General features: G+C 45.5%; 1 protein-coding gene across 1 annotated transcript in view; it reads right to left on the bottom strand.

Moving 5' to 3' along the window:
* The window catches only part of ZNF398 (zinc finger protein 398), a 28052-nt gene extending 6122 nt beyond the window's left edge, over positions 1-21930 (bottom strand). Inside the window, 15 exon segments of the mRNA XM_030308693.1 lie at positions 2-97; positions 99-238; positions 241-424; positions 426-515; positions 517-620; positions 623-716; positions 718-774; positions 776-889; positions 891-917; positions 919-948; positions 950-1089; positions 2166-2279; positions 12344-12457; positions 13006-13132; positions 21002-21930. Of these exon segments, the coding sequence (XP_030164553.1) occupies positions 2-97; positions 99-238; positions 241-424; positions 426-515; positions 517-620; positions 623-716; positions 718-774; positions 776-889; positions 891-917; positions 919-948; positions 950-1089; positions 2166-2279; positions 12344-12457; positions 13006-13132; positions 21002-21706 (2136 nt within the window). The 5' untranslated portion in view covers positions 21707-21930.
* Positions 21931-23564: the final 1634 nt, after the last annotated feature.

The raw sequence follows: 23564 nt of genomic DNA, 5'->3' as shown, positions 1-23564 counted from the left end.
CCAGGCCAGAAGTCTCCAGCCCAGTTAGGAGCGGCCCCGGGGGGTCGGGCGGCTGTCAGAGGGGGTCGCTGGCGCCCGCACAGCCCCCGCTGTGGCCCCGAGCGCAGGTGGTCCTTGAGCGTCTGCTTGTAGCGGAAGCTCCTGCCGCAGTAGGCGCAGGGGTAGGGCCGCTCGCCCGTGTGGATGCGCTGGTGCTTCATGAGGTGGTGCTGCGGAATGAAGCTCTTGCCGCAGTGCCGCAGCTGAAGGGCCGCTCGCCCGTGTGCAGCCGCCGGTGGTTCAGCAGGTGCTCCTTGCGCATTGAAGCTCTTACTGCAGTCAGTGCAGGGTAAGGGCGCTCGCCCGTGTGGATCATCTGGTGGCGAATCAGGGCCGAGTGGCCATTGAAGTCAATGCCGCACTGGGGGCAGGAGAAAGGCCGCTCTCTGCGCGTGCCCCCGGCTGTGCAGCAGGAGGCTGATTTTCAGGCTGAAGCTCCGGCCGCACTGCGCGCAGCGGAAGGGCCTCTCGCTCGCCGTGCGCTCGCCGGTGGCTGGTGAGCCGGGCCTGGTCCGCGAAGCGCTTGGGGCAGGTCGGACAGGGGAAGGGGCGCTCGGTGCTGTTATGGACCCGAAGGTGTAGGTGAGTATTGACGGGTGAGTGAAAGTTCTGGCGCAGTGCGGGCAGGTGGGGGCGTTCACTGGCGTGGGCTGGGAGCTGCTGATGAGGTCGGCCTGCTGGGGGAAAGTGCTTAGGGCACTGGGCACAGGCCAAGGGGTGCTCACCTGTGTGGCTTACACTGGTGGGTCAGCAACATGTCTTGGCTGAGGCTCTTGCCACAGTGGTGACATGAAAATACCTGTTCCCCGGCCGGAGGCGGCAGGGGGTAGCTGCCCAACTGCGTGAAAGTTCACTTGTCCCTCAGAGGCTTCGGCCAGGGTCGGCGGCTGGACGTCCAAAAGGTGCCAATGGACGCAGACGGCTGGCTTTTGAAAGCCACATCGGAAAAAGCGTCCTTCGCTGCCGGTGGTGGAGAAGAGAAGGTGACGGGAACCTCGGGGCACAGGGAGGCTCGGGCAAGGCCTTCAGCTTTGATGACAAGCTCCTCATCTGAAAGAAAGGACTCAGGGTCACCCTGTCAACAGCCGTCTGATGGCAACTCCCGGTACAAGGCCTAAAAATGACACATTCATCTACTCTTACTTCTCTTCGGTCGGCCAGATAAATGCTTCGTGACTATTAGCTCTCTTTACTTTGCCTGAAAATCCAGTCCACATTTCTGGCTCTGAATCTTTGCTCATTCTGCCCTCCCTTTTGTAGCCTCCATCCATCTCTTCCCATCTTCCCAAATCACACCCGACCATGTCACGCCAATCTCGCAAGGCCCAATTCCGGCTTCACAACTGGCTAGAGGCCGCAACTAAACACCTAAACGAAACTAATGGATCTTCTCCAAACTCCTGATTTCTCTTATAGAAGTCATTCACCCCACTCACCCTGGAGACTTAACAGTGGGCATGCCCAGTCCTGGGGCGTGGGGGGGGGGGGTGTCCAATATAAATATCTGGAAGAGCACCAACTGGTATTTTTTATTTGTTTCCTAGAGTCTAATGGAACACAGGGCATAAAGATATTTAAAACAGGCTGCATCAAGTCATATATATGAATGGGTTCCTTCTGACCTTGGGATTCTCTTCTACAATTCAGATGGCAAAATACAGATGGTGCTAAATCTCTGGGAAGGAAGCTATTTGCTGCTTCTGCCATCACTTTGTCCCACGGGAGAGCTTTGTCAACACTTGCGCCTCTCCAAGGACATTCTTGTCTCTATGGCTCATCTCCTCCCCCCGTTTTTGTTCTATCCTTTCTACACAATCCTCAGATGGTCTTCGGTCTTTCCTCATCCTCCTACTTTTGGTCCATCCTGTGGGCACTTATCTTTCTCCCTCTAACAAATCGACTTTGTCTTTACACTTAAAAGGGTGTGTTTTCACACGTAAAATTCATCTTACTTTGATTTCATTATTTCTCACCTACTTGAGTGTGTCCTTTTCCCCCTTTCCCCAGTCTTCTTCCCCGTCCTTGCCTCCACAACACCCCCCCCCCCGCCCCCCACCTGCTGCTTCCTCAGTCAGTCCTGGCCTGAGCAGAATCTGGACGGGGGCATCTCCCGAGTCCTCACTCACCGGCAATAGGCACCCTTGTGCGGGTCGCTCTCCTTAGCCTCCTGTGGGCCCCAACCTGGGGTTCTTCCTCTTGTTTGATCCAAGACAGAATATCTGATGTTGAAATGCCAGGCTCTATTTGTGGGGAAAAGAGAATGGCCTTCAGGGCTTGACTCCAAAAGTGAAATGATCGGGTTGGCTTGTTGAACACTATGTTTTGCCCAAATATTTATCTCCAACTGGAAACCAAAACTAAACCAGCCTTTGAAAAAAAAGGCATACATCTAGAGAACCTGATTTATGTATTTTTACATGGTATACTGAAACCTATTTTCTTTTTATTTATTTAGTAAACTTTCACTCGTGGCCCCAAGATCAAGAGTCAAATGCTCTGTCGACTGACCCAGCCAAGCATCCCTTGATTCACTATTTTCATTTTTTTTCAATACAGTATGAGTGCCCTAGGCACACCCACATTTCTAGAATACTTTTTAAGTTTATTTATTTTGAGAGAGAGGGCAAGTGAGGAGGGAGGAAGAGAGAGGGGGGGGAGAGAGAGAGAGGGAGGGAGGGAGGGGGGGAGGAGAGAGAGAGAGACGAGAGGAGAGAGACGAGAGGAGGAGAGAGGAGAGAGAGAGAGAGAGAGAGAGAGGAGGAGAGAATCCCAAGCATGCTCCACACTGCCAGCAGGGAGCCCGACACAGGGCTCAAACCCACACACTGTGAGATAGTCATGACCTGAGCCAAAACCAAGGTTGCCTGCTTAACCGACTGAGCTACCCAGGTGTCCCTCACTACTTTCATTTTAAAACAAATTAGTTTTTGCCTTGGAGAGGACACCCTGACATAATCTAGAATCAGTAGTGCTTTCATTTTGTTAGCACGCTAACTTCCAAAATGTTTTCACCTTCTCTCACAGCTTTGTAATGAAATAATAAAGTAGGGAATATTTCCTCCATTTTCGGTAGAGAGGGCCCCCAGAGGTTAAATAAATTGCCAGTAAGGAAGTATGTATGGTGAAATGCCATATTATCAAAGGTCTGCTTTAAAATGTAGCAGGAAAAAGGCAAGAAGAAAACAAGATTGACCAACAAGTTTTTCTTAGATGTTAATTAAAAAACAAATACATTCCCAGAATTACAAAATTAGGCCTATTTAAACACAGATCTGACTCCTCAGAAACATACTTTTCAGATTCTCAGTTCTAGGCTCTAAAAGATCATAGTACTTTAAAAAATTAAAAAAAAATTTTTTTATGTCTATTTATTTTTGAGAGAGAGAGAGCAAGCAGGGGAAGGACAGAGAGAGGGAGACACAGACTCTGAAGCAGGCTCCAGGATCTGAGCTCTGAACTGTCAGCACAGAGCCCGATGCAGGGCTTGAACCCACGAACCACGAGATCATGACCTGAGCCAAAGTCAGATGCTTAATCGACTGAGCCACCCAAGCGCCCCTAAAAATATTTTTTTAATGTTTATTTTGAGAAAGAGACAGAGTGTGAGCGGGAGGAAGGGCAAGAGAGAGAGGGAGACACAAAATTTGAAGCAGGCTTCAGGCTCTGAGCTGTCAGTGGAGCCCGATGCAGGGCTTGAACTCACGGAACGCGAGATCATGACCTGAGCCGAAGTTGGATACCTAACCACCTGAGCTACCCAGGTGCCCCAAGATCATATTACTTTTGCCTATTAAATGATACAGCTCATTGTTCCCTGAACCCCAGGAGAGGGAAGAATAGTATTTTCCAAGTCCCTCAGGCCTAGTGGATTCTTCTGGAAAGAAAAAAAGAACAGCCTCCAAACGCTTTGCACATAACATGCCTCATTTGGTCAGTACAGAAACAGCTGTGCTTGCTATTTGAGCCAAGACCTATATGGCCTTTTTTGGCCTAAAAGGACAAGCTGGCAAGCTGAGAAGGTACAGAGAGCAAATTTCAAACTATACTATTTCTCAAAAAAGCCCTGTAGGTAGGTTCTGGTTTTATTTGTAGCAAATGAGCAGAACTCACTGTTCTGCCCAGTGCCTTTAAAATCAGTTAGAGTCCACTGAAATTTGGTGTGCCTAAAGCAGAATATGAGGTGGACAAGACTAAGGCCCCAAAGACTCTCAGGTTATGCAGGCAAGACCAGAAAAATACAGGTCTAGTACGCACAGCAGGTTGCCTTTCCAACCTTCCTGCTTTAAACTACAGGCTGAAATGTACTAAACATAGTCCAACCATATCTTTTTTTCTTCCAGATTTTATACCCACACACATATATGGAAAAGAGCAGGAGGGGACAGACTAGGTGTAACGAAGAGGGTCTTTTTACAGACATCCAGAGGATGAACTGTTCATCAAAACTACGAGACTTTTGGGGCGCCTGGGTGGCGCAGTCGGTTAAGCGTCCGACTTCAGCCAGGTCACGATCTCGCGGTCCGTGAGTTCGAGCCCCGCGTCGGGCTCTGGGCTGATGGCTCGGAGCCTGGAGCCTGTTTCCGATTCTGTGTCTCCCTCTCTCTCGCCCCTCCCCCGTTCATGCTCTGTCTCTCTCTGTCCCAAAAAATAAATAAATGTTGAAAAAAAAAATTAAAAAAAAAACAACAAAACTACGAGACTTTTAAAACAGTGCTTTAGAAACCTCTAAATGTGATTCAAGTGGTTTTGACTTTTTTTTTTTTGCGGGGGGGGGGTGTGTGTGTGTAATATATTTGATGAGTTTCAAATCCATTGCTCAAATTGTGCCTTCTTTGGCCAGTGGGAGGCCTCTTCAGAGCGGCTCCATGTCTTTTCATATCATCAGACATCTAGTTTCTTCCATTTCTGGCATGACAGACTATCCCAGGTTCATCCTGGACATTTCCTGTTCCACGCACACAATCACTGATCTGAGAAACAGAATTTAGAGACCGCAATCTGGATGATGAGGATGCCAACAGTTAACAGGTTGTTGTTACTTCTCTTTTCAATGGACACAGCTATTGAAATACATACCTTTTAGAAAAATGTCATGAGTTTACATTCATATTCATGATTCAGGTAAGATTACCCGCTTCATTAAATCCTTTCATTTTATACTTGTATCTTTTCTCCCTTACCTTGAAAAGTTTGGTTCCTAATGACATTAATATAATCTTTGCTTTATCTGAAGACGTGTGTCAAAATAATAGCAATGTTATAAACAAAAATAATGAACTCGATTGAGATTATTTGTGACTCTTTTATATATCCTCTAGGGCATATAGTTAAATTATATGTTTTATTTATTAAAAAACTTTTTTTTTATGTTTATTGTTTTTGAGAGATAGAGACAGCACATGAGTGAGGAGGGGCAGAGAGAGAGGGAAACAGAATCCGAAGCAGGCTCCAGGCTCTGAGCTGTCAGCACAGAGCCCAATGCAGGGCTCAAACCCACGAAACACCAGATCATGACCTGAGCCGAAGTCGTATGCTTAACCAATTGAGCCACCCAGGCACCTCAAATATATGTTTAAAGCCATTTGAAAGAAATCTATTTTATGTATTTATGTCACACATAAATTATATAGTTTAATTATGTCAGCCTATGCTTTTTAAATTCTAATTGTTTTTTTTAATTATATAAAATAATTACAAGGTAGTGCGCTTAGGTGGCTCAGTCAGTTAAGCGTCCGACTTCGGCTCCGGTCATGATCTCACAGTGTATGAGTTTGAGCCCCGTGTCAGGCTCTGTGCTGACAGCTCAGAGCCTGGAGCCTGCTTTCAATTCGGTATCTCTCTCTCTCTCTCTGCCCCTCCCCTGCTCACGCTCTCTCTCTCAAAAATAAAGATAAAACATAATGTACAGAGATCTTTCTCATTCCTTTCTAGAGCTGTACTAGGTAGCTATACCATTGTTTATTCAAGAGTCCCCTACTGATGGGTATTTGGATTCTGTCCAATCTTTTGTTAGCAGCTAACCATAAAAGTTATGGAAGGGTAAAAAAACAACCCAGTTCTCCACTTTATTAAAACCCACTGGCGCCTGGGTGGCTCAGTCGGTTAAGCGTCCGACTTCAGCTCAGGACATGATCCCACAGTCCATGAGTTTGAGCCCCGCGTCGGGCTCTGGGCTGATGGCTCGGAGCCTGGAGCCTGTTTCCGATTCTGTGTCTCCTTCTCTCTCTGCCCCTCCCCTGCTCATGCTCTGTCTCTCTCTGTCTCAAAAATAAATAAAAACATTAAAAAAAATTAAAAAAAAAAACCCACTGGCTAAGTATATCTTCACTGAAACTTGGGAAATCGTAGGAAGCCAACCTTCCTGTGGAATAATGATGCTAAAAGTTCCTGTGGTCATTTAGCTAGATCAGTACAACTAAGGACATACTGATTTTGTTAAATAATTTGGTTCTCGGCACTCCAGTCACAGAATGCAAAGAATACTGTGGTACGTCCTGTGCTGGAGTGGGAGTGGTGGAGTGTAGCCGGAGAACCTTTTGGACCCGAAATGAAAGGAGCAGAACATGAATACTGTGATGGCCTGAGACAGAAAACCTGCATGGTCACAGTATGGCAGCTGCCGGCCAGGCCACCACAACTTTCAGAGCAAATTCCTCACAGGCCTGCAGAGCCCCAACAGCGGATACTTACAGAAACATAAAATGAAAGTCAAATCGTGGGTTCATGCAAGCAGCAGGCTTTGGAAAAGCCAGAGAATAGAGAAAACCTGAATAGCAATGAGGAGGAAGTCAAAAATGCTGAGGTTCTAGGTCTGAGAGGTAGTTAAAAATAGAAAAGCTGATCACAAGAAAATATAAAAATTTAATGTCTACACCAGTTAAATATTATTTTAACTATGAGGAAATTGGAGTGTGTGTGAGTGAGTGAGTGTGTGTGTGGTGTGTGTGTGTGTATGTGAAACAGGTAAGGGCCCATGCTGTCTGAAAAGGAGCTGGAACCTTGAGGTTTTGGGATATATACAAAGGTGTTATAAACTGAGTTAAAATGGTACAGAGATCTGACTTTTTAAGGAGACAATAAACAATACTTGATACGTGAAACAACCATTGGTAAAAATATAAAAATTTTCTTTTAAAACTTTTTGTGAGGGGCGCCTGGATGGCTCAGTCGGTTAAGCGTCCAACTTCGGCTCAGGTCACCATCTCGCAGCTTGTGAGTTCGCGCCCTGCGTCAGGCTCTGTGCTGACAGCTGGGAGCTGGGAGCCTGGAGCCTGCTTCGGATTCTGTGTCTCCTTCTCTCTCTGCCCCTTCCCCTTTTGCACTCCGTCATCTCTCTCTCAAAATAAATAAACATTAAAAATTGTTTTAAACTTTTTGTGAAACAGGTGTGGAACGGAAACGTTGCCAGGTCAATGTGTAAGTATTTGTGTGAGTTAAAACCTCAGAGTTTTATCATTCCCAGGATGATTCTTGTTTTCAAGCAGGATAAAGCTAAATCTAAGGGGTATCATACTGGGATGTGCCTTAATCACTGAGTTTGTATAGGAAACGATGGCCTCACTGGACTAGGGTCAACAGGCATCAACAGGGGCTAATGGCAATGCACCTGAAACCATGACCAAGGAGATCTCCCCAGAAGTGTAAGACTTAGAAACGAATTTGTTTTACTTTTGGGTCATTTTAGAATCATTGCTTGAGTTCATGGCTTCTGAACTAGAAGAAGGACAAAGATAATGGACTTCAGTAATTATTCCATTGGAACTTCTTGGGTAGTTTTTCTCCAAAGAATTGCAAAAACTTGGGAGTTCAATATTCAAACCGTTAGTGACCAAATAATGGCCATGCCCCCCCCCCCCCCCCCCCACACAGCTGATCTGCACTTGGCCCTAATAATAGAGTTAAAGAACTTCAGAAAATCTCAAGATTGTATTTTTCTGTATTCTCCCATTCACCACTCTTCTCTACTGAGTGTATGGAATTTTATCCAACACATCAATAGGTATCCATGACCATTCCCTAGGGAGGTATAACAATTTCTCTTTCCCTTCATCGGATTCAGATGATGGTGATAGGGACAGAATGTAACATTAATTCCAAGATATTTGGCCATAAAAAGGAAGGGGACTCACATGGTACCATTACTATCCTCAAATCCATTCTAGCTACATATTTTTATTATAACGCACAGTTCTTTCTAAAGCTCTAAAATGTAATACAATAACACATTATGGGCTTTATTTTATGAGAAATATGGATAAAATCCAAATTATTTCAGAAGATTAAGGTTTCTAGAAGTCCATCAATTATTCCAATATAAATACACTGACAATAATAAATTATACAATGTGTTAAAATTGATTAAAAAAATTTGTTTAGGGGTGCCTGGGTGGCTCAGATGGTTAAGCATCTGACTTCGGCTCAGGTCATGATCTCACAGTTCATGAGTTAGAGCCCTGCGTTGGGTTCTGTGCTGACCGCTCGGAGCCTGTAGCCTGCTTTGGATTCTGTGTCTCCCTCTCTCTCTGCTCCTCCCTCATTCATGCTCTCTCTCTGTCTCTCAAAAAATAAGTAAAAGTTTTAAAAAGTTTATTTTTAAGAAAGAGACAGAGTGCAAGCGGGGGGAGGGGGGAGGGGCAGAGAAAGAGAGTGAGAGAGAAAGAGGGAGACAGAACCCGATGCAGGGCTCGAACTCACAAACTTTGAGATCAAACTGTGGCAAAGTTGGATGCTTAACCAACTGAGCCACCCAGGCACACCTAAAATTGATTTTTAAAAATATGATGTTGCTTTATGGAAGAAAAGCTGCTTGCACAAAAGTAAAAAAGCAAACAAACAAAACAAAAATGATTAGTGTTTCCATTAGAACAAGATGAAAATGGGATTTAAATGGTTAGAACTCTAAGGGAAGAGGGGTGCCTGGCTGGCTTAGTCTGTAGAGTATGCAACTCTTGATCTCAGGGTCATGAGACCAAAGGATTGTGAGTTCAAGCCCCATGTTGGGTGTAGAGATTACTTTAAAACAACAACAACAACAACAAAACCTAAATGGAGAATAATCTATCAAAAAGATATTTTATTAGTTATGTCACTAAAGTGGCCTAGAATGAGTACCTCTGCCTAGTATTTGTATGCACCCTAATAACCAGTTTATTCTCCACTGAAAGGAATCGGGATTTTGTGTGTGTGTTAGGAGCAGAAAACTCTGCTGGGCCTGTGTTAAGGCAACAGCCTGAGCCTGCCTGTCGTCAGAAACGCCTGTTGCAAGGTTTACGTCCCTACACCAATTGGAAACTTCCCCCAAATGTTAGGAGGGCTTCGCCTGGCCTAGTTGTTTGTGCAGTGGAGGTTATGCTGAACATTTCTTTTCCTTCTGGGAGTCCAGAACTTTGGAATATGCTAGGCAGAGGATGCCTATGTGACCAGCTCGTAGTGAAACCCTTGGATGCTAAGTCTCTAAGTTTCTTTGGGAGACAACATGCTGTGCATGTTGTCACAACTCCCTGCTGGAGGAACCGCATGTGTCCTGTGAGACTCTACTGAGAGAGGACTCTGGAAGGTTCCCCTGGTTCCCTCCAGACTTTGCCCTGGGCACCCTTTATCTTTGCTGGCTTTGCTCTGTATCCTTTTGCTGTAATAAACCTCAGCCCTAAGCATGACATTATGCTGAATCCTGCGTGTCCTCCTAGTGAAGGACCGAACCTGGGGGTGGCCTTGGGGACCCCCCAGAATAGACGGGAGCATATTTTTTTTTAAGAAAACAAGTACTGAGGCAGTACTGGAAAGACACAGGAAACCATTTAAAAATCATCTCACTTGCCAAGTTGACAATTTCAGCAACCAAAAGAAAATAGGCTTAAATGAATGAAAAGGCATGAATATATGATTAAATCTATAAGGGGGGAAATATAAAGGATTCTAAAGTAGAGACACATCTGAGGGGGTTTTAAAAATGCTATATATTCATCTGCCCAAATAATATGAAGCCTGTCCTCAAGTTCTAGTAAGTACCTAGGTTGATAATCACCAATGTAAGCTAAAACTGTACGGAATCAAACCAGAGCATTAAAGAAATTCAATGCTTACACTGTTTGTTAATTTTCCGTAAACACGTATTAATACATTTGGTTGACCACCCACAAATGGAGCCTTAAAAACCATGATAAGGGGCGCCTGGGTGGCTCAGTCGGTTAAGCATCCGACTTCAGCTCAGGTCATGATCTCATGGTTCGTGAGTTTGAGCCTCGCGTTGGGCTCTGTACTGACAGCTCGGAGCCTGGAGCCCGTTTCGGATTCTGTGTCTCCCTCTTTCTGATCCTTCCCTACTTGCGCTCTCTCTCTCAAAAATAAACAAACATTAAAAAAAAAAAAAAAGCCATGGTAAAAATAGACAAAATGGCAACTAAATGAAATTTTCATATATTATTATAAAACCAAATTATTTACACCTTTTCCATTCATCCTCAAAAATAAGATGACACCCTGATTTATACTGGTTGAAAACTATGTTAGATAGCCAATAACATCAACTACGGCATAATTTCCAATAATTTCTGTAATCGAGTCACCCATCTTTGTGATACGATTTTAGATTCATTACTTAGATCCATGATATGAAGGTTCATCAAATTCAACCTGTTTGATTGCTTAATACCACCACCCACAGAGACTGTAGAATAACATAATGTGTGGCAGATATATACATTCTTCAAAATTCAGAGACTGTTGGGGTGCATGGGTGGCTCAGTCAGTTAAATGTCCAACTCTTGATTTCAGATCAGGTCATGATCTCAGTTTGGGAGATAAAGCCCCAAGCTGGGCTCAGTGCTGACAGCGTGGAGCCTGCTTGGGATTCTCTCTCCCTCTCTGCCCCTTGGCCTGTTCACATACTCTCTCAAAATAAAGAAACAGACATTTAAAAATAAAAAACTCAGGGCTCCTGGGTGGCTCAGTCGGTTAAGTGTCCAACTCTTGGTTTCGGCTGAGGTCATGATCTCATGGTTCGTGGGTTCGAGCACCGTGTTGGGCTCTGAACTGTCAGTGCGGAGCCTGCTTAAGATTCTATCTTTCTCTTTCTCTGCCCCTCCCCTGCTCTTCTTCGTACTCTCTCTCTCTCAAAATAAATAAACTTAAAAAAATATATTGAACTCTAGGCTAATGATATTCATACTGAACTACATATGGGGAATTTTTTTTTTTTTTTTTAAGAAGGAGAGAGAGAGAACTCAAGCAGGGGAGAGGGGCAGAGGGAGGAAGGAAGAAAAGGAGGACAGGGAGGGAGGGAGGGGGGAGAGAGGGAGAGAAGGAATGAATCTTAAGCAGGCTCCACACTGAGTGCGGGGTCAATCCCACAACCCTGGGATCATGATCTGAGCCGCAATCAAGTGTTGGGCACCAAGCCAACTGAGATGACCCAGGCGCCCCTATGGGGAAATGTACTGATGTGTGTACTGAACTGGAAATACACTGAAAATAGGATGGATCGATAGGGATGCAGAGATGGATAAATACGTTTAAACTGTTAGTGACAGAATTTAGGTGGTAGGTATCTAGGTGTTCACTGTAAAATTATTTCAACTTTTCTATTTAGAAATTTTCATAATGAAACGTTAGAAAAAAAAATAGTGCCCGGGAGAGGGGGTGGGTTCCAAGAAAAGTTCATCTAATAGAGTGGTCTGAAGGATGAACTTTCTGTGAGCTTTCTGTCCAACAAAGAACAAAATGGTGAGCTTTTTCTGACCGCAGAGGTGGGACTTGAGACAAACACTACAACTGTACGTGGCTGAGCAGTCTTCGCACACAACAGCAGGCAGCTGCCAACCAAATAAAGTAGGGAGGGCTCATTAATGACAGCTGGCTCCCAAACCAGGTGAAGTTTGCCCAGGTGGCCATCATTGGGCTCCGCCCATTAAGTGCATCTCCGAGGGACCCTGCGGACGCCCACCGCCCCCCATCATTTCTGACCCGCCCAGTGTATATTCACTGAAGCCACTTCCCTCCAGGAAAGCATTACCGCTTCCCCTGCCATCTAAGGATGTTAATTTTACCAGATAATTAGGTGTGGGAACCAGTCACGGAACACCATGAATAGCCCTCAGAGGTGCGGTAGTCGTGGGGACAGGCCATGGACCGGCAATCTCTAATACTCCCTCCTATTTAAGTGTCTGAGGGTCAGGCATTACTCACAGTCTAGCTGATTGAGATTGGAGAGGCTCTAGAAGCCCCAAGCCCTGCTTACTTAGTTCTGAGCCATCGTCTCTGACCAGGAAGGGGAGACAAGGAGGGGATCATCTCCTCTCCTACTTACCTTCACTGGGGTCTGTGGGAATCTCACTCTCCTCTGGTCCTGCCTGCTCCTCTGTGTTATGCTCTCCTTCTGGCTGAATCTGAGATAAGACATCAGGTTGATTCATGGCATAATCTAGGAGAGGAAGAAGGGAAAGGAGGTATGACAAAGAGCTCAATGAGGATGACAACTAATTGCCATTAAGGCTGAATTGTAGGCTCTGAGGTCCACAGTCCCAGGGAACTTGTTTCAGATTCTAGAGCGCTCCTCCCCTTCCATTCCCCTCCTGTACGGATGACATCTCTTGGGAACGCACACGAGAGGAGAGGTGATGGGAAAGGCATGTGTGCCGCTTTAGCACTGCCCACCTGCTACTTTCACTGAGGAAGAGGGACAGTTGCCTCAAGGGGGAGAACAAGGCCCTTTCAAAGTGAAGAACACCTATGGAAACCACTGCAACTGGGAGACCCCTAACCCTGAGCTTCATTCTCCATCCGATGAACTGGCAGGAGAGATTATGATTTCCTACTTGGGAAGGGTGAACTGGAAATCTCTTGCTTGCACCTAGAATCTGAAGTGTGTGGGGACAGAGGGAAAATGAGGACCGCTGGAGGGAAAGGGACTGCTCTAAGCCCCCGTGGAGCTGGGGTCCCCTCATTCAAAAGGCACCAACTTAGCCTCACCCATGGAGATGAGAGACTCGTAGTTGCCCTTCATGATATTCTTGTAAAGCTCTTTTTGCCATTCTTCTAATTTTTCCCACTCTGGAGTGGAAAAGTAGATGGAGATATCATCAAATGTCACAGGCACCTGAAATTATAATCATATTGGAGTTAGTCCCTCCCACTGCAATTCAGTCATTTAGCCAATCTTACTAAGTGCCTACTTGTCACACAAAGACTGTGTGGGATGCAGGAGGGATACAGGAAAAACAGGGCACAGACCCGACCTCTAGGAGTTGAAGATGTTTTCAAGGAGAAAGGCAATAAACTTTAGAGCGACGAGTTTTGGGAGGTTGGAGCACATGACTTGTAAACAGTCCCTCACGGAGAGAGGCACAGATGCAAAGCAGTATATAATTCACACAATACAACATGTTCTGAATACCCACTATGTACAAGCTTTATCCTAAGTGCCAAGATTACAAAAATACGGTTTCTGCCCAAAATAAGCATATGGTCACATTCAAATTGAAGACATGGGCCAGAAATTTTGGATATCGAGCTATAATAGGGCTGGGATGAGTCCAGAAGAGATGGGGCTCTGGTGGGTTATCAACAGGCCTAATGGGAACAGGAAAAACATGTAAGCATGGAAAACTGGAGATTACTTTCAGACGACAATGATGAAGCCTGCCGAGTTGGGAGCTCGGGCTTCATGTAGGGAATGGTCATATGCAGAACAGAATCCCCCCACCCTCTGGCAACGTTTCGTCCAAAGCTAGGCACTTTTCCCTAGGTAAAAACTGGAAGGTTCTTCTGTAATGAAGTATAAGAGTTGCCTGGGGAATTTAAGGTACCTAGTACGGGCACTATCGCCTCATTCTGGCATCTAGCTGATCATAAGGCTAGCTCACCCTCCTGTCACCGGACAGCTTCCTGTAGTTAAATTCTGAAATACAAGCTAAGCACTAAGTGTCAATGCCCATTTAGCAAAGTCGGCCACTTGAACAAGAAAGACTAAAATAAGGGAGGAAAATGTGGAAGGAAACAAATACCCAGGCAACAGAATTTAAAAAACAAAAACAAACCACCACCACCTCCTAACTAGTATTCCCACAAAGATTTGAGAGATATTACACCACCCATAAAATAAAAACAGGATACTATGGAAAAAGGAATATCAGAGAAGAAGAAACATTTCTGGTATCTACTATACACACACACACACACATTTTTTTCCCAAAATTAAAAATTCAATGAAAACCATACGTATTTATTTTCATAAACTTAACATACCATTAAGAGTCAAAGGTCTATGCAATACTATAAGGCAACTGGGTTTATTTTCTAATTGCTTCATTTTCCAACTAGAAATTTTGTTCTTTAGGGGCTAGAACTTTAAATTACTTACTTTACACTTGCTCAGCACCTAAAGCCAGGGTGAGGGCAAGTGTAGATGACATAATTTTATCTAATGTCACTACACAAAAGATTTGTGATACCTTACAACAAAAACACATGACAAAATAATGATTAAAAAAAAAGGATCAGGATGGGATTCTGGTTCAAGGCTATGAACTAAACACATATGTATCTTCCTTCCCTCCCTGAGTTCTACTGAAATGACAGTAAATAAGATCAGCAGGGACTAAATCTTTTTTTCTTTTAATGTTTTTTTATTTTTGAGGAGAGGAGGGGAGGGGCAGAGAGAGAGGGAGACAGAGAATCCAAAGCAGGCTCCTCACTGGGAGCGCAGAGCCCAATGCAGGGCTTGATCTCATGAACCACGAGATCATGACCTAAGCCGAAGTCAGACACTTAACTGAGCCACCTAGACGCCCCATAAATCTAAAGCAATGCCAAGAATAAGGAGAAGCCATCACTAGACCAGAGTTTTTGATGAGTTTCGCACCGAGACCCAAACGATGGGCACGCGCTGGGGTCCAGGGTGTGGGAGGAAGCCACAGCTCCGCTACTCCGCGAAGGACAGACTGCAGTTGAAGAATCCAGAGAATTCCAAGCTCAAAGCCGGCAGAGACAATGAATGAGTGGGAAGAAAAGTGATTATGGGTTGCAGTTTGAAGGTCTATCTTGGGACTAGCAGGGACCCCTCCACTGCCCTGGCAGAGGGAGGAAGCGGCAGCGTTTACCCCAGAGCTGAAACGGCAGACATCACCTCTAAGGACATCTAACAGCCCAGCCCACCTGGAGACAGCATGCACTTCCAGAGGGCATGTGACGACACAGAGTACCACTTCCCTCCTGGTCTCTGGGTGGTCCCTGCACCCTGTACTTGCTCCTCACCAGGGCACCTCAAAGCAAAGCCCAACTATGTCTAGCATCAATGGAGGCAGCTCTCTGCTGTAAAGGAAAGATCTTTTGGTTAAACAGACTCACACGGTGGCCGAGGAGACATGCCAGCTTCCTGTCATTAACCTATTAATCAATTGAGCCTGTCACTTATGGATACACAACTTAGGTTTACTCAATATTAAAAAAAATGATGCTGTGAGGATACACAAACACTACAAACGATCTTAGAAGAAAAAACAATGAACAGGGGCATCTGGGTGGCTCAGTCGGTTAAGCATCCGACTTCGGCTAACGTCATGATCTCACAGTCCGTGAGTTTGAGCCCCGCGTCGGGCTCTGTGCTGACGGCTCAGAGCCTGGAGCCTGCTTCAGACTGTGTCCCCCTCTCTCTGACCCTCTCCCATTCATTCTCTGTCTTTCTCTGTCTCAAAAATAAACAAACATGAAAAAAAAAAAAACAAAAAACAAAAAAACAATGAACAAATCAAACAAGCCTCTAATACATATTCCCAGAGACATTTGAATATCACATCCATTTAAATAAATTCAGGTTGCTTCAAAAAAAGGAGATAGAAATAACTATTCTTGAAAATTAAATATGTAATTTTTTTTAATGTTTATTTATTTTTGAGAGAGACAGAGCATAAGTGGGGGAGGAGCAGAGAGAGAGAGGGAGACACAGAATCCAAAGCAGGGTCCAGGCTCCAAGCTGTCAGCACAGAGCCCGACGCGGGGCTCGAACCCACGAACCATGAAATCATGACCTGTGCTGAAGCCGGTCACTCAACCAATTGAGCCACACCCAGGCGCCCCTAAATATGTAATTTTTAAAATAAAAATGAGAAAGTCTGGAAAGGAAGGTGATGAAACTCTAAAAAGGTGAACAAGGGGCTCCTGGGTGGCTCAGTCAGTTAAGCATCTGACTCTTGATTTCAGCTCAGGTCAGGATCTCACGGATCGTGGGTTTGATCCCAGTATCAGGTTCTGCACTGACAGTGCGGAGCCTGCTTGGGATTCTCTCTCCCCCTCCCCCCACTTGCACATGCATGTGCTCTCTAAATAAATAAATAAATATGGGGTGCCTGGGTGGCTCAGTCAGTTGGGTGTCCGATTTCAGCTCAGGTCATGATCTTGCAGTTTGTGAGTTCGAGCCCCGCGTCAGGCTCTGTGCTGACAGCTCAGAGCCTGGAGCCTGTTTCAGATTCTGTGTCTCCTCTTCTCTCTGCCCCTCCCATGCTTGTGCTCTGTCTCTGTCTCTCAATAACAAATAAACGTTAAACATTTTTTTTTTTAATAAATAAACAAACGTTACAAAAAAATTTTAAAGGTGAGGGGCACCTGGGTGACTCAGTCGGTTGGGCGACCGGCTTCAGCACAGGTCACAATCTCATGACTCGTGCCTTCAAGCCCCGCGTCGGGTTCTGTGCTGACAGCTCAGAGCCTGGAGCTTGCTTCAGATTCTGTGTCTCACTCTCTCCCTGCCTCTCCCCCACTCACGCTCTCTCTCTGTCTCAAAGGTAAATAAACATAGGTGAATAGGGGGTGCTTGGGTGGCTCAGCCGCTTAAGTGTCTGATTTCAGCTCGGGTCATGATCTGACAGTTCATGAGTTTGAGCCCTGTCGGGCTCTGTGCTGACAGCGCAGAACCTGGGGACTGCTTCAGATTCTGTGTCTCCCTCTTTCCCTGCCCCTTCCCCGCTCACGCCCTTTCTCTCTCTCAAAAATAAACATAAAAAAAATTCTTTTGAAATAAAAAAAAGAAAAAGGTGAATAATAGGAAGGGAAAGTTAGAGACAAAGATCACAACCCACCATGAGTCAGATGGTAGTTCCAGAAAAAACAGGAGAAATGGGGATGAAATATTCTAAAAATAGGATTATGGAAGAAAAGTTTCCAGAGCCGAACAAGACACCCATCTTCCGAATGAAAGATAACACCAAGTGTGTGACACAAATGTTAAGAGACCTACACGAAGACACACCCTCAACACGTTTTAGAAAAACAAGTACAAAAAAAAAACCAAGTACAAATGGGAAGATTCTAGAGAACAGATTTCTTGTAAATGGATTTGGTGTTCATTTGGAATTAATGCTGAAATATTAATTTGGAATTGATTTGGTATTAAGGTTTATCATCAATGGCATTCGATGTCATGAGACAAAGGACCGATGCCTTTAAAATTCTGAGAAGTGGAGTATTCAGCCTTAAAAAGGAAATGCTGATACAACATGGGTGAACCTGGAAGATATTGTGCTGAGTGAAATAAGCCAGTCACGGAAGGACAAATAGTGTATGATCTCATTTATATGAGGGACTCAGAAGAGTCAAATTCACAGAGACAGAAAGCAGAATGGTGGGCGCCAGGGGCCGGGGCAGAGGGGCTGGGGGATTAGCGTTTAATGGAGACAGAGTTTCAGTTTGGGAGGTTGTGGAGATGGATGGTGTTGGTAGTTGCACAGTGATGTGAATGTACTGAGTACCACTAAACTGGGCATTTAAACGTGGCGAAAATGGTACATTTTAGGTTGTGCACATTTTACCACAGTTTAAAATTGAAAGTAAGAAGAAAACTGAGGGAAGATTATTCTGAACTTGGCACTCAGAAGTAAGGACAGGGTCACCTGGCGGCGGGGGCAGGGGGGAGGGGTTCAGTCAGTAAGTGTCCGACTCTTGATTTTGGCTCTGGTCATGATCTCATGGTTCATGAGTTTCAGCCCTGAGTCAGGCTCTGTGCTGATAGCGAGAAGACTGCTTGGGATTCTCTCTCCTTCTGCCCTTCCCCAGCTCTCTCTGTCTCTCTCAAAAAGAAATAAACAAACATAAAAATAAAGTAAAGACAGAATAAGAAGAGTATTTTCAACAAAGCAAAGACGCAAATTTTACTTCCATATTTAAAGCTAATAAATCTCTAATATGTCCTAACTTCATGAAGATATCTTAAAGAAATATCACATTGTCTTCTATACGATTTTGGAGTTTAAGATGGAGAGTTTAAACGTTATCCATTTATCTAGGTAAGACAACGGGTACACACTTTAACTTACCTTTTCTACTAATCTTATGGCAATACTAAGTATAAATTATCCCAAAGAACTCCCCTCCAGGAGTTCCAGAACTCCCCTCCCTCCCCTCCAGACACACAAGTAAAACACACTGGGGAAGGTTCTCTACCAGATGTTGACTCTGATATCCCTCCCTGCAAACCTGGAAAGAGGCATCGGTCATCATTCTCTCCCTTTTCTCCCTTCCCACTCGCTCTTCAACCTGCCCTTCCCAGACTTCTAGGCCCCACGTCTTAGCAAGGTCTCCGGCAAGGTCTGTGTTGCCAAATCATACTCTGTCTGCATCTTTCTAGACCTCTCAGTGACATGCAATCCAAATGACAGCTTTCTCCTTGAATGCTTTCCCTCCTCGTCCTGTGATGCCACATACACTCCTATCTTGTTTCCATCTCGCTGGCCACTCCTTTTGGTCTCCTTTGCCAGCTCTGCCTGCCCCTGGAGCATGGTCCTTGGACTCTTCTCCCTGCTTCGCCATGCTTTCTCCTGAGGCAATCACCTCCAGTCTCAGGACTTTCAACAGGGTCTGTGCACCCATGACTGCCAAATATTACTCCTCTCTGAGCCGCGGGGACCACTTAACATCTCTCCTGACTGTATCACGGGCACCTCAAACCTAATGCTGCCGGGGCGCCTGGGTGGCGCAGTCGGTTAAGCGTCCGACTTCAGCCAGGTCACGATCTCGCGGTCCGCGAGTTCGAGCCCCGCGTCGGGCTCTGGGCTGATGGCTCAGAGCCTGGAGCCTGTTTCCGATTCTGTGTCTCCCTCTCTCTCTGCCCCTCCCCCGTTCATGCTCTGTCTCTCTCTGTCCCAAAAATAAATAAACGTTGAAAAAAAATTTTTTTTTTTAAAAATAAAAATAAAAAAAAAAAACCTAATGCTGCCAAAAGAGAGCTCCTAATTCCTTCCCACTCCTCAAGATAGTCTCCATCTCAGTAAATGTCACCACCATCCATCGGGTTCTTGGAGCCAAAAGCCTAACAGTCAGTAAACCTAAGGTGGTTAAGAGCATATGCTCTGGAGCCAGCTGGGTTGCAATACTACTCTATTACTTATATTTAGTAACTAAATGATCTTGGGCAAGTTAGGGTTCCTATGAAAATAACCAAAGCACTTAGAACAAGTTCTACGTAAATTATCACACACTAAATTTAAAATTATCGTTGTTCTTCATTCTTCATTACCAAATTCCCATCCGTGACTTCTACCCAGCATCTCCGCCAAAAGTCCGGAATCTGCCCACTATCCGTCTCCACCACGGCTACCCTCACCCAAGCCACTCTCGTCTCTCCCACCATTGCAGCTGCCTCTTGTTTTCTCCCTGCTTCTATTCCTACCAACGTGATCCGTCTCCTACGGAGCAGCCAAAGTGATTTGTTCAAAATATCAACCAGATAGGACTCCTCTGTTTAATACCCTCAATTTCTTTCCATTATACCCAAGATAAAACCAATTCCTTACCTTGGTCTCAGACCCCTACATCAGTGATTCAGAGCCCCGGTTGCACATTAGACCCCACCACGGAGATGTTAAGATTTGTGTTTTAGCCTCATCCAGGACCCACTAAATCAGAATCTCTAGGTGTGATGCCCACCAAAATGAAAAAAGCCCTCGGGTGATTCCTATGTACAGTCAGTGCTGAAAAACACTGCCCTAAATAACGTGACCTCATCCATTTCCCTAGGCACAGGCCTGTTTTCACCGCATACCAGCTAATGGGTTTCCCCTTGCCTTCAGTGTTCCACGTTTGTTTGTCTTCAGGACTTTGCACGGGGCATCGTCATCGCCTAGAAAGTTCTTCCTCAGATCTTCTCACAGCTGCATCCTTCCTGTCATTCAGTCTCAGCCTAAATATTAGCACCTTTATGAGAGCTGCTCTGAAAACCCACCAAAAACTAAATCACTGAATAGCACTTTTTTAATCTACTCGGACCTAAATGGATTTATTTTCTTGTCTGTTTATATTTTCTGTCTTTCTCTACTAAAATTTAAGCTCCAGGGAAGCTTACATGAATTGTTCAGTGCTGTGCCTCCAGGATATAGATATTCAGTAGACAGTATGTGCTCAGGAAAACCAGATGCCTTGAGGCTGTGTTCCATAGATTAAGAATGAAGTTTATTTTCTTCTGGTGTATGGGCCACTCCCTCCAGAAGGGCCGGGCCCTAGCCCCACAACATACTTCCGTAAAGGGTACTAAAGGGCAGGATCTCGCCAATCCTAGGCCTACGGAGAGCCCCAAACCATCTACTCACCAGCTCTTCCCCATACTCCTCTCTTCACCAGAATTACCAACAAATTCATAAGGGCTGATTGAAATGATATTTAATTTAGCTTCCGTACCAACAATGAAGCAGACAGGTTAACAAAGACAAAAGGGACTCGGAGATAAAGGGCAGGAGAAAGCTGAAGAGAAAAACAAAATCTATCTGCCAGGTAGCCAACTCTGAATTGGAAAGAGGTTTCTAATCTTCAGTCGGACACTTCAATTCAAATCACAGCTAAATTGAACGTGAAATGTTTCCCAAATAGATGAACAAAACCCAACTTAATCGCTCCTTTAGCCTGACTGGCCAACAGGATCCCTTACTCCTAGTCTAGGGACTAGTGGTACCACTTTCCACCCAGAAGGGGTTGAGGGAATTACCTTTGGGATATCCCCTTTGATCCCCGGCGGCAGTCGCAGGATCCAGAAGTTTCGGTTTCTCAGCAGGTTCTCCAAGTTCTCCAGCCGCCTCTGCAGCAGCCCGTACTCCTGCAGCAGGGTCCCCAGCACGGCCCACTTGCCCTCCAGCTGGTTCCCGAGATCAGCCACTGTCTTTTCACAGCTGGCCAGCTTCTTCTCCGCCGTCCCCGTCCGTCCTTCCAGGTGCAGGAGGCGCCGGCTGTGGACCTCCACCTTTCTCTCAATGGCCTGCACGGCTGCCACCACGGTCCACAGGGAGATGGCTGCCGTCTGCAGGTGGGCCTCGTTTGCTGCCGGGGGCGTGGGAAGAGGAAGGGGCTGCAGGGAGGTAAGGCATTCAGAGTCCCATTCAGAAGTCTGTACGCGGTGGAGAGAGGAGACAAGACACTGAGTGTTGGAAGGAACCCTAAGCCAAACTAAAATCAAAGAAGGACTGGTTAGCTGGTTAACCAGCTGTGATTCATCTAAATACAGTTTTAGCACTGCCTGCAAAAGCTTCATCTTTATGGTGCTCGTCAGCAGCAAAAGCCAAGAGGACTGCTTTGGCGGTTCAGGGATGAATGAAGTCAGACAGTGAGGGACACTGGATTCAGAACCAGCCTGGCCTATCCCCTGGGGTGTTACGCTGTAGAGCCAATTGTCCAGAGGCTCGGGTTGCTGCTGCATCCTCTATTTCTGGAAAAGGCCTACGTGCACCAGATCTTTCTAGGTTCCTCTGAACTCACTGCCCTCTGATAAATCCGTTATTGATTTATGCTCCAGCCCTGTCCACCACGCTGCTTACGAACCTCAACCGTACCATTCTGTACTTTAAAAAGCTGAGAGTATTGAGTATGGAGAAAACATATTTTCAAATATTTAATGGTTCTAAAACGTTAGACAGAACAGACTTTTTTTTTTTTTTTCCACGTTTTAATTTATTTTTGGGACAGAGAGAGACAGAGCATGAACGGGGGAGGGGCAGAGAGAGAGGGAGACACAGAATCGGAAACAGGCTCCAGGCTCCGAGCCATCAGCCCAGAGCCTGACGCGGGGCTCGAACTCATGGACCGCGAGATCGTGACCTGGCTGAAGTCGGACACTTAACCGACTGCGCCACCCAGGCGCCCCCAGAACAGACTTTTTTCAATTAGAATTTTTTTTAATGTTTTAAATGTTTATTCATTTTTGAGAGAGAGAGAGAGAGAGAGAGACAGGGTGCAGGAGGGGCAGGGGCAGAGAGAGAAGGAGACACAGAATCTGAAGCAGTTCCAAGCTCTGAGCTGTCAGCACAGAGTCCGACGCAGGGCTCGAACCCCCAGACCCGCAAGATCATGACCTGAGCCAAAGTCGGATGCTTAACCGACTGAGCCACCCGGGAGCCCCCTTAATTAAAATTTTTTTTAACGTTTATTTATTTTTTTATTAAAAAAAATTTTTTTTAACGTTTATTTATTTTTGAGACAGGGAAAGACAGAGCATGAACGGGGGAGGGTCAGAGAGAGAGGGAGACACAGAATCCAAAACAGGCTCCAGGCTCTGACCTGTCAGCACAGAGCCCGATGCGGGGCTTGAACTCACGGACCGCGAGATCATGACCTGAGCCGAAGTCGCATGCTTAACCGACTGAGCCACCCAGGCGCCCCAATGTTTATTTATTTTTGAGAGAGAAGGTGCATGTGCGAGAGAGCAGGGAGGGGGGGCAAAGAGAGAGGGGGTCAGAGGATCTGAATCTTCGCTGAGAGCAGAGCAGCAGAGAGCCCAATGTAGGGCTTGAACTCACGAACCATGAGATCATGACCTGAGCTGAAGTCGGACACTTAACTGACTAAGCCACCCAGGTGCCCCCAGAACATTATCATTTTTTAATGTTTAATATTTTAAATATTATATTGCATTTATTCCAGAGGGCAGAACTAGAACCAACATGGAATTTTCAGGCAGGCAAACTCTGTCCTACATAAATAATTTTTGAAACTAGATCTTTCCAAGAAAATACCAGGCTGCCCCATCACTGAAAATGCTGTGAAATAAAATGTATATTAAAAAAAAGAAATTCCAGGGAACCTGGGTGGGTCAGTCTGTTGAGTGTCCAGCTCTCACTTTTGTCTCAGGTCATGATCCCAGGGTCATGAGACACAGCCCCCGCTGAGCATGGAGCCTGCTTAAGATTTTCTCTCTCATCATCCGATTTCAGCTCAGGTCATGATCTTGCGGTTCTTGGGTTCGATCCCTACACCAGGCTCACTGCTGTCAGTGCAGATCCTGCTTCAGATCCTCTGTTCTCCTCTCTCTGCCCCTCCCCCACTTGTGCTCTATCAAAAATAAATAAAACATTAAAATATTTTCTCTCTCTCTGCCCCTCTCCCCAGCTCATGGTCTCTCTCTCTCTCAAATTAAAGAAAGAAAGTTAGGAAGGAAGGAAGGAAGGAAGGAAGGAAGGAAGGAAGGAAGGAAGGAAGGAAGGAAGGAAGGAAGGAAGGAAGGAAGGTCCTACAACATAGGGGAGATTGGACCAGAATGACCTCCACAAAGCCTTGCGACT

This window comes from Lynx canadensis, chromosome A2, assembly GCF_007474595.2.
Source record: "Lynx canadensis isolate LIC74 chromosome A2, mLynCan4.pri.v2, whole genome shotgun sequence".
Taxonomy (NCBI): domain Eukaryota; kingdom Metazoa; phylum Chordata; class Mammalia; order Carnivora; family Felidae; genus Lynx; species Lynx canadensis.
The sequence above is the reverse complement of the archived record's forward strand: the minus strand, read 5'-3'. Positions and strand labels throughout refer to the sequence as shown.